Source organism: Micromys minutus, assembly GCF_963924665.1.
Source record: "Micromys minutus genome assembly, chromosome: 1".
Taxonomy (NCBI): Eukaryota; Metazoa; Chordata; class Mammalia; order Rodentia; family Muridae; genus Micromys; species Micromys minutus.
This window is the reverse complement of record NC_137969.1, coordinates 71,759,106-71,771,070: the sequence shown is the minus strand read 5'-3', so window position 1 is coordinate 71,771,070 and position 11,965 is coordinate 71,759,106. Positions and strand designations below refer to the sequence as shown.

At 40.4% G+C, this 11,965-nt stretch overlaps 1 protein-coding gene across 1 annotated transcript in view; it reads right to left on the bottom strand.

Annotated features, from left to right (window-relative positions):
- Positions 1-4,116: 4,116 nt before the first annotated feature.
- The window catches only part of DDR2 (discoidin domain receptor tyrosine kinase 2), a 115,963-nt gene continuing 108,114 nt past the window's right edge, over positions 4,117-11,965 (bottom strand). Inside the window, exons 17-18 of the mRNA XM_080935585.1 lie at positions 10,382-10,531; positions 4,117-6,784 (exon numbers count right to left, since the gene is read on the bottom strand). Of these exons, the coding sequence (XP_080791711.1) occupies positions 6,650-6,784; positions 10,382-10,531 (285 nt within the window). The 3' untranslated portion in view covers positions 4,117-6,649. The remainder of the gene's footprint in view (positions 6,785-10,381; positions 10,532-11,965) is intronic.

The window sequence follows — 11,965 nt, the reverse complement described above, 5'->3', positions numbered from 1 at the left end:
GACACTGACCTCTTTTCTTTCTGCACTACAATAGGTAAGGATGGGACATCTATCCTTTGCTCAAATAGCAAAGCTCTGTTCCTAGTTCTTAGAAATGTCCCCAGAGTTAACGGCCTCTAATTTGCAGACAGGACTAACGCATTAGGGCTGTGTAGTTTCTCTTGTTTATATTTTTCAACCTTCTTCCCTTTAAAAACAAATGCATGCAGACTGGCTCAAAACTAACTCAGAATGGTACCCAATTCATTGATGGTAAATGCTCATGTGTTACCCTGTGTGGGATGCAGACTCTAGAAGAGGATTAACAGATGTGAATCCTTCAAATAGGAAATGAATAGAAAACTATACACGGAAAACAGTTCTCTCGTTCTCTGCAACTTAACCAAACCCATGCAAGTTGCTAATGAAAAACTGAATAGACATAGTTTCCGTCCTCAAATAATGACCCGCATATTGAGACACAGGAATGACTTGTCTGTGTGTTTGTGTACGAGTGTGCAAAGACGCCGTGTTATTCACCATTAAGCCGTGGCAGGGTGTGAGCAGGTTCCCAGAACTGGCCCAATAACATGAAGCTATAAAACAAGGTTGCTACTATGTCAGAGACATGGCCGTGTGGGTTAGCTGTCAATTGATAGCTAACAGAAGCCTTGTGTCACACGACCCTCTGTCCGATAAACACGTCCATGCAGCATGGCTACATACACCTACCCCAGCTCTTTCCCCGTGTCTCTTCACTACTCTACCATGGTGTAAGGAAGAACTGTTAGTGCTGAGACGGAAAGAAGACTGCATCAGTAGCATGACTCTTTAATCACTGGGATTCACAATGTATCATCTGACAGACTTACAGGGAATAAATAAAGAAAATACACAACGGCACCACACCCCGTTCCTTTTTCTAATACAGAGGATTTCTATGTGTCCATTTCAGAATGACTGTGACTGTTTTGAGCAGAAATTAAGTCCATTTGCTATTTAGCCCCTGACAAAACACATTACCCACCACAGGCTATTGAAAAATACCCAGAGTTGTCTCCTCGTAGAAGAGTCCACCCTATTGCTGCAGGAAGTCGGCCCTCGGGAACAGGACATGGGGCAAGAAGATGTGAATCCATAAATAGCAAAGAACCACTTTGCACTGAAAGACATATTTTCTTGATGCACAGCTTTCAGATCAGCCTTGGAACTCAGATCTGCTCTCCTGTAAAACCTGTAAGGTGTCTGTGGGAGAAACTAAACAGCTTCTTTTCAGAGGAGCTGAGTTTTGGAGCCAGAGTCTTCTGGCCCCCCACCCCCACCCTCTCTCTCTCCCTCACTGCCTTTGGTCTAGTAACATATAAAAACTACCTTGCATGGTTGCCTGATTGTTTTTCCCAATAAAAGTATACAAGGCTGTACACTGCCTGAGGGCACTTTTTTCCTTTTCCTTTTTAAGTGAAAATAAGCCCTCTATGCTATAAAGCACTTCTTCCCCAAATTAACACATGTGATACATGATTTTTCCATACTTTATTCATTCAAAACATAACATTCACAAAATATTTACTTGTGTGCCTAGAACTTCCTAAGCCACAGACATTTCTGATCCTATATCCTTTAAGAAAGGCAGCAGAAAAAAAAATGTCCAACAGAAAACCCAAAGTCTACAAAATTAGAGTCTCAAATTTTTCCCTGGAAGCTGCTGTGTTTGCATTTAGTTTAGCAGCTGATATAATAATTAAGGATGAACCATTAAGCAAATGAAGCCTCTCTGGTACTCCAAAGATAGTGTTTAACCTCACATTAGGGGTTTACATTTGTCATATTGCAGACACAAACTATCCCTGCTTCTATTCAGTACCAGTTCATTCTTGACTAAAGTACTGCTTTATCCTAGACCCCTCTTGTCACCAACAAAAGTTCCGTTCTTTTGCTTAGAATTCCCTTCCACTTAAAAGCCTTTTATGTTGTTACTTCATTGGTTATTCTTGGATTTTTGGGGTGCCAAACTGAGGAGCTAAGCATTGCTCATGAGTCCTGTGGCCATTCTGGGTCCGGCAATGTTGAGTTCTAATTGAAGAGGGATTCAGCAAATAGGTGGAGTGTTGTTCACTGATAAAAGAGCTTGTCAAGTGGATGTTTTCCCTCATTTGTAGAGTAATATCCAGATAGAATCCTTTATCCTGTATGCCACCAAAGCCAGGTTACAAACCTACAAAGGCTAATAACATCCAGTGAGTAAACGGGTACAAGGTAGGAAAATGGGTGAAAGACAAGTCAGGCCTAGAGTTTAGTTTTGAAAATGGCTCCAAGTAAACCATGGTTTCAGTGGAAGAGAATAGACTAAAATTATCTTCAGTGGGGAGAAAACTAGATCCAGGGTAAGGCTATTTTTTACTGATTCTTTTGTAACTTATTTCAAGTCTCAGATAATTGCAAAATAAAAATTTATGAAAAACTTGGGGCAACTAAATGGTCCCTTCCCAGTCTTTTCCTGCCAGCCTACTTTCTTCTTAACTTAGGATTCCAATTAATTCACCAAGGGCCAATGACATTTATGTTTCCAGAATAGAAAACTTCAAGAAGTTTTTTCCCAGAGTAGACCAGAATCTGCATCTTGCCAAAACAGGGGCTTACCCCACACAGTGCCCACGGGCATAGGCTTCAAAACAAAACAAAACAAAAAGACTATGCTGCAAATGCCAGGCCCTGGAATTCAACTTAGGATCAAAGTTGCAATAACCAGTGTATTGCTTTTTTTTTTTTTTTTTTTTTCATTTTGTACTGGATGAAACCAGACACTGTTCGGTTTTCTAGTGCATGTCTTTAGAACATCTTGTATTCCCTTCATCCTGACACGCCCTCCCATCTCCTCTTTACTTAAAACATATGGCCTAAGCCCACATCTTGCTGTTCTTGTGGGATGCCTGGGTGGGAAACTGACGAACATGTTTCCAATATGACACACCCCTCTGTCAAAAGACTGGACAAAACGGAGTATTGTCTAGATTACATCTATTGTTTCCATGTTTGCTGTGGCCATTTTAGACCAAGCAATGATGAGCAGTATTGAAAGTGGATTTAGTAAGTACCAAACCCTCCAAGAACTTCATGCCCAAACAGCACATGGAACACCAAATCTGATGCACAGACAGTACTGGCTTGTCCCCAGCACTAGATGTGGTCTAAAACTCACAGGAGAGCCAACGGCCTTCGGTATCCTCTTCCCCTGAGATGGATCTGGTGGCTCCAGGTTTCTATATCCATAAAGACCATGCCCTTCCTTGACCCCACAAAAATCCCTTGCATTGTCCGTGGTGTACCACCAGCAATTTAATAAACCCAGGGCCCCACCCAGCATCTCTCCTTTTCCTTCCCTCCATTCTTTCAAAGCCACTTTTCTAGCCTCTTTCCGATCTCTTTCCATGGATCAGCTTTGATTTCATGGCCTCCAGACAGCCTTGCCTCTACCTTGTCTGACTTGCCTCACCTTGTGTCTTCCTCATAACCATTCCTTGCCTCTCTCTATGGTACCTTCTTTTTCATTTTCTCCCAATCCTCTCCATCCATCCACATGCACGCACACACATTCATCTAACCACTTTTGAAAAATGCTATTCACACACTTGCGTACAGCCCTCTTTTGTTATACAGTTCTGAGCATTCCCAGAGGATCTTTCCCCAGCTCCAACTATGCATGCTCTCCTCATGTCCACTCCAGGTCACATACATGGCTCGGTTACATATTTGTTTAGTCAACAGATCAAGATTTGAACATACATACTAGGTTATAGATCGATGACAGAATCCATACCTAGCAAATGTTAGCTCTGGCTGTGATCCCCGACACTAAAAAAATAAATGGACCTGGCTAAAGTATGTATTCGTCAACAAAGCTATGAATTGAAATATGACAGTCTAAAGGACATCTTGACATACACAGTTCATATATATTGTGATCATGAATACCTTGGGGAAATAATAATAGCCCACAGTTTCTCGTCTGTTTCTGATTTCTTTTCCAAAGTCTACCTTCATTTCTCTAATTTAGATTTGAGCATTACCTGCCTACAGAGTAAGTCTTTAGAGTAAGCCCTTATTGTCTACTACAGTCAGTCACTCAGACCTGTACTGCTAAACTCTATTACTGTAAATAAAAACTAAACCTGTGTTTATAATACAAAGGTTTCAGTGCCAGAAGGTGGAGCCTTCTTCATACCAAAAAAAAAAAAAAAAAAAAAAAGTGTCTGTACATGATGATACATATTTGACAGCCATCTGGAATAGATTAGTTCCATAAAGCAAAGTCCTGGAAATTTCATGTTTAAAGGAATACAGTGGACTAGGGGCAGAATCCTGAAGAGTAGATAGACAAGAAACATGTCTGACACTAGAGATAAGAGAAAGAAGTCCGGTTCACTCTAAAGCAGATATAATGCAGGTGACCATGTTACGTAAACGATGTGTCTCAGGATCGCTATCACTGACCACAATTTTCTGAGCAGAAACTGAACCTACATCAACCAAAAATCTAGTCCTCCAGCGAGCACAAAACATGGCAGAACTCCATGAGATTACTAGATCATCTAAATCGAATTTCTTGTGAGACAGATAAGGAAACAAATTCAGAGAGATAGCAAGACTTGGGAAGATGGCAAATTTAGCTTGAGGCAGAAAGAGGGGCAGAGTTCCCAACCCGATGCTCTCTCCTACCTCTCCCATCAAAGTTAGTCTTAGGAAAGATGAAAGTTGAGAATGATAGAAAAGGAGAGATAAATTTGCTCTGAGAAAATGGTATCTATGAATTAAGACTAAGAGCTACACCCATGCTGTGTCCTTGTAGCCATGCTGAAGGCTGAGCCAAGAAGCTCTCAGATTTCTAAGAGACCATGGAGCAAGCTGACTGGGTAGACAGAAGCAGGACACCACTATTTTACCCCAGCTTGGGAAGATTATTTGGTAATCTTTTCTTGGTTTTTCTCTATGGGATTTAAGGGTTTGTAGTCTAGGTTTCTGCTGAATCTTAGAGTCTATAAAGGATGAAAACTTAGGATCTGCTCTAAGACAACTCCTCCTTGACTGTGCAACAGTTCTTCATGGCCAGAACCTCATGCTTTACTGCCTGCAAAAGCACTTTCAGTAACCCTGAATGGCCATCCTTTTATTACCCCATATATATCCAGTAGTCAAGAACCTCTTCCTTCCACAGTTCTTCAGTTAGTATCTGAAACTTTTCAGAAATGAGAGACCCCCCATCTCTGGGGAAGCCCATTCACCTGTGTATGCTTTACTCCCATATTTTCCCAAGTAAAGAGTAGAAATCAGTCTTCCTATAATTTCTTTTAGGGGTCTTGGCCAACCTTTTGAGAACACTGCAATCATATCTCTTGTATGTTAGACATGACATTGGATACTTATGTCTAAGAAGTTAAAACCCTAGCCTACAATCCCAACAGAAGCATCACATATTGAAAGAAGTAGAACTAGATGAAGAAACCAAAAAAGCAACCATTAAAATATCAAAATGCTAGGCTTTACTGATTAAAGTCAACTTGTCACTAAAACACACAGGTGAAGACTCTCACACATGAACAACAAACAATACACTTGCTAGTCATCCTCTAAGGACCCCCCTTTCTATGACCACAGTCTACTGAGAATCTTTCCCTTCTGTTTCCTACTGTTCTTTCAGACTTACAACAGTCACTTACTTCTTTCTACCCATAAGCCCTGTTTCATAGGTAGGTCATGATCTCTGGTCATGATTGAAGAAAACATTAATTTCAAGAAACAAGGTATAACTCTTTAAATGCATGCCACTCACTTTGAGGAGATAGATAGATAGATAGATAGATAGATAGATACATAGATACATAGATAGATACATAGATAAATAGATAGATAGATAGATAGATAGATAGATAGATAGATAGATAGATAGATAGATAGATACACAGATAGATACACAGATAGATACATAGATAGATAGATAGATAGATACATAGATACATAGATACATAGATACATAGATAGATACACAGGTAAATACACAGATAGATACACAGATAGATACATAGATAGATAGGCAGGCAGGCAGGCAGACAAACAGACAGACAGACAGAGGCAGAGACATAGAGAGATCTGAGAGTCACATACAAGTCAGAAAATCACCCATTAGTTGTGGAATGCCAAGTCCTGCAATTCTTCATGACAACTAAGTATTCTCCTTAAGCCTAATCTCATGCTTCCCAAGACATTCATATTCTTCAAGTTTTTCTTTCTAAAGGTATTTTTTACAGAAAGTGACAAGAAAAAACATAGTGTAGGATCTGCACACTTATAAACAGAAGCATAACCTTTATAAATTATCTGAGTTTCTAGTCTTCATTATCTAAACCTTTGGTATATCAAGTAACATTTCTTTTACTAATATCTGCTCTATATATTTTTTTCTTTTTTAGTTATTTCGTGTAAAAAAGAATATATGAGTCAATGGTGGGGAACAGGAAAGTGTAGTGGAGGAGGTGAGGGACAGAGAGGGCAGAGTAACTAATTCTCTGTCTCTCGGGTCCATTGAACATCCGGCTGGAGTGGCGTAGATGTGGGTGAGCAGTAGGTCTCACGGGGAGGATCCAGACCACAGGAACGTTGTCAGGCGTTGATGGCATCACTCTGCTCCTTGTTGAAGAAGCAGAAGGTGTATTTCTTGGAATGATGGTCGGTGCTTGGTTTCTCTTCTCCAGCAGCTGAGCATCAGCTTATACACAGAGTCGGGGCAAATGGCTGGTTGAGGGAGATAGATCTTTGGGAACAAAATTTTTAAAAGAGAGAAAAATATGTATTAAGAGGCAGGAGGAGAATGGGCTGTAGCGTAACTCAATGTGTACCCTCGGCATTTCTTGAACTTAGCCGCAGATGTGTGTGTTGTGCCTGTACACAGAGCCCTATCTCATCAGCCTCTTATTACCTTCTTCTAATCTAGTCCTCTCAAGCAGTATTTCGTGATGGGCCATCCTGGGGGCCCTGCCTTCGTGCCAAAGGTTACCCCAAAGCAAAAAGGACTCAGATCTGCCATCAATGAGGGCGAATCTTGCCTGAGCCAATATGGCATAAATAAAGCACATCTGTAGCGTCAGCTCCATAAAGAATTTGAGGTTTTATTGTAATTTTGATTGGAATAATGTTTCAGCCAGATGTAGAACTTGGGAGGCAGGCTGTATCCTAGCAATGCCTACCACTGTTCTCTGTGTTCCCCCTCCTCTGTATTGTTCTCGTTTAGATGAGAGTAGATGGCACTAACAGGCATATTCACGATGCACTAATTCCAGCCTAGGCTGCTACTCTGAGGTTGTCAGTCACCATCACCACAAGCAAGATGCTACTCAGCTGGCTCCCAGTCCACCATCTGCATTCTATAATTTATTAGTAAAATCTCCTTAACTATACTTTTTAATACCCTGCTATATTGACAGATTACTAAACCATGCTTAAACTTACCACAATCCCTGCACTATCAAAGTATCATTACCTTTGCTGAACCCAATATCGGTACCTAGTTAATCATTAGCTACTTCTCATTGCCCTGCCTTACCTCATACAACACCAGCCCGTGTCATGTATGATAGGAGCTGGGCTTTACCCAGACTCTAATAATAACATATACCCATCATCTCCTAATTGGCAGTTAAAAAGGCCAATAAGCAAAAGTATTTGACTTCTGTTAAAATAGTAAATTAGATGGACTATCAAATCATGTACAACAAAGTTAAGTCAGAATTATAAAACATCAGATATAAAATACCAGGCATCCGAAAGTAACTATTACTGATAACTGGCATTCTTAGGTATTACTGGTAAAATTTAAAATTGCTGAGCTCTTTCTAAGAAGTTTAGGGAAAAAAGTATTATAGTCACTTTGAGTTCCAGGTGTGGTAGTGACAGGCCCGTAGTCCTAGTACTTGGGAGGCTCGGGCAAGAGGATCTGAGTTCAAAGCCACCCTGGAAATGTAGCAAGATTCAGTCTCAAAAGCACCAATAGCAATAACAATTTCACTTGAAAAGTTCAAGGTACGTTTCTTAGACTTCATATCACATATACCATTTTGTGACCTCTTGGAACACCAAAGTAAACTTTAAAGCAATTTAGTTTTAGTTACTAAGTTCAATTCATACTGTGAGCATTCAAGAAAAATGCTATCTGAAATTTCTTCACACCATGTGATTGTAAATTGAACAGACACACACAAAATGCCAAATGCATTTTTAATGGTTAGAAGTTTCACTGTAGACATTTAAGCCTTTTAAATTGAAGAGAATTTGTTTAAAATTTGCTTAAGCTACGAATCCTAGGTATGCAGTTTCTTCTAGAATTCATATCAGCCACACTGCCCCCTCCTTCCGTGTATCTCCTGCGCACCGTAGGTTGGATGAACTGTTGAGAGATGAGTCCATCACATCCAGGCAGCTCAGAGACTACAGATGCCATATAGCAGCCAATAAAGCATCACTGTCCATATATGCTCAGGTCCAACTCTAAATCATGAATACTGGAATTTTAACACAATAGTAACCAAAGTTTACCAAATCTAACAAGTTGTCTTTAACCAGTTATTTACATCTGACATGCCAACTTTAGAGACTATCTTCTCAAAACTTAGAGTTGTAACTGAGAAGTGACTCCGGGGTGTGACGGTCATATTTGCATTTGGCCTCAATTCAGTCAAATCCCTGACTCTAGTACCTGATTGTAGGGAGGTGGCCAGATGTGTGTGTGGTGCGCTGCTAGTATCTTGTGTAGGTAAAAATGGGTGGTCTTTTTTACAGAGACTGCCTAAAACTAAAGGAGAAAAGTGAAGTTCTAAAGATTACTATAAATGAGAATTTCCATTCTTTTCAGTTGGTTAAAAAAGCTGTGCTCTTGTGAAACTGCATGACAGAACTGAAAGGCCATTTGATGGCTTACTGACTGTTTTAACATCACAAACACTAATATAAAACAGAAAAAAAAACCCAGAAAAGAACCTGGCCTTCCTCTTGTGGCATGGGTGGAAGTCTCATTTGTAAAAACTTACTCTACAGGATTTCTGTTGATTAAACAACCATTAAAGAAAAACCGAGAGGCTCACAGTAACCCCACTTTTGCCTAGGATTCTAGGATATACTCAAATTAAGACAATTATTTTAATGAGTGCGATCTATTTCCTTAGTGAGCACACAATTTTAATTTGACATGTGTCTTCTAAAGGGTGGTTTGAATACATTAATCGAGGAGAGAAAAGCTTTCTTCTTAGTCCATTGCATATTTCATAAAGACAAGAGCAAATCTTTGCTTTATCACAGTAAGAGAGTGGTTATCTCCTGTGCGGGATAGTTTTAGGTCAACTTGACACAAGCTAAGAACATCTGAGAAAACCTCAATTATAAAATCTTAGGAAACCTCAATTAAGAAAATATCTCTATAGTATCTGGCTGTAGGCAAGCCTTTAGGACATTTTGCTGATTGGTGATTGATTACGGATGGCCCAGTCTACTGTTGGCCTGTGGTCCTGGATTCTCTAAAAAAAGCAGCCTGAGCAGCCCTCCATGGCCTCCGCATCAGTGTGGAAGTGTAAGCCAAATAAACCTTTTTCTCCTTAACTTGCTTTTGGTCATGGTGTTTCATCACAGCAACAGAAACTTAACCATGACACCTCCTAACCAAAATGGGTGATATAGAATTCCTGCTGTCAAACTATCTAAAGAACATTGAGATAAAAATTAAATTGCCGGCTATTCTCACTTCCAGCATGCACCATGTGTTTTTTTTGTCCTCCCCTTGTCATTTGCTTGGTTAAGTCTAGGTAAACCAGAGAGGACCCACTTTTTATCTCCTGCAAAGCCCTTCCCCAGCTATTACCATCTTCCTGTTGGAGATGCTGCAATGTAAGATGTGCTTGCTACAGACAGATAGACCGATTGGGGGAAGGCAAATGCTCTAGTTACTAACAAGCTTTAAATCCTAGGTCTCATGGGAGTATTTAAAAAAATCTTTGGCCAAACAAAGGAAGCTTGGTATCTTAGCTTGAAGGCTCAGCTGTCCATAATCCCCAAGAGGATCAATCAGTAGGCCCAGAGGCACCTCTGCAAAGAAGGACCAGGGCATACCAGTCCATTTGTGGACATCTAAGTCCAGAATTGTTCACCAGCCCAAACCCACACCATACCTTATTCTCAGGTTTTCTTTAACAAACACCATTGACTCCCCTCATTCCTTTTTTACCACAGAGTAAACTTCCTGGATAATGAGCCTCAGATAGAGAATTTTGTTTCCATCCTTGAGCTGGGGCCTTCCAACAGAGTCAGGACCTTCTTTTCTCCTTCCCTTGGGAGCACCCAAGCCCACGTCCCCAACAGTTCATACCTGCCTCCCTTGGTCCCGGAAGAACTCTCCAGTGTTCTCAATAACCTGCTCATCCGACAGCTGGGAATAGGGCTGTTCCTGGCAAAAGGTGAAAGTCTCCCACAGGGTCACCCCAAAGGCCCACACATCACTTGCTGTGGTGAATTTACCCTATTGAAGGATAGAAAAGAAAGTCAGAGCAAGCCAGGTCCGCACACAAAGAGCATGTTTCATGCCCATCATCTGAAACCAATCTTCCTTCCCCCCAACAAGGGCGAGCAATGCAGAAACTGCCGAGATGTGCACGGAGGAACTAGAAGTGGCGATGTGAACTTACGGAAAAACTGTTCACTCTCCCATCCCTGTGACCTCAGCTTTGACCAGCTTCTCTTGGACATGAGATCCAAGAGCTTCAAGGATGCAGTTCACAACCCCCTGGACTGAGCGTTAGAACAGATGCCTCTGGGCTATCAGCTCTCTGAACACTAGAAGGTCACTTGTAGAATATGGGAAAACCACCCAGGGAAAAGGCTAAGTTAGCATGAAAAATCAATTGTTTTGATGGTAGGAATAAAGGAAGCCTTTTAAGAGCCTGGAATGGGGCCTGGTGGATTCAGGATTCTCACTTCCCTATTCATAGATAGCCACAGTCTTGAAGATGACTTTATTCAATGACAACACAGATCAGATGTGACCAGCACTCATTAAATATACGTTTTTCTATTTAATAAAGGTAGTGGTACAGACATGTAGGTTACTGATTTTTTTTTTTTTTTTTTTTTTTTAGATCATAAAAATAAAAGGAGTGGTGCGCTAAATTATTCTGGTTAATAAGTCCATTGATAGTGTAACAACTGAAATAGGAAGCACAGTCTTCTAAATGCAACCTCTTTTTAATACCACAGCTCCTTAGATTAAAAAAATGCTTACGTATGTTAGAAGTTGATGAGAATAAAGGCTCACATATACAGATGAAAAGGTCATTGGGTTTTTATAAAATGACAGAAATTATAGCATCATTCTTGTTTATTTTTTGGTTTTGTTTGATCCAGGATCTCACTATGTAACTCACACATATGTCTAACTAACAGCAGTTCTTCTAGTCCAGCCTCCCATGTATCGGGACAACAGGCAGACATAAGTAAGTCTTTATTCACTTTCCAAAGGACCTGAGGTTGGTTCCCAGCACCCTGTAACTGCCTGTAGCCCCAGCTCCAGGGGATCTGACATGTTTTCTGGCCTCTGCAACCACCTGTTCTTACATACACACCCCTACCCACCACAAATGCACACACACACACACACACACACACACACACACACACAGAGTTGTATATTTAAAAATAAAAAATTAAAGACATGACATATTTGAAACCCTCAAAGGCAATAAATATACCACAGCATTAACTTATCTTAGTGAGGAGATGATAATGTTCTTTTTTTTCATTTCAAAATTAAATTATGAGTCCTATGTGAATTTCAGCTAGAAATAAGCAGATGAAGTAGAAATGAACAAAATAAAACTGGGCTCAGGCTTCTCTCTGATTATTATGGAAGACAATCAAGGTAGCATTGCAGAAAATGATAGTTTACAGTTTAATAAAT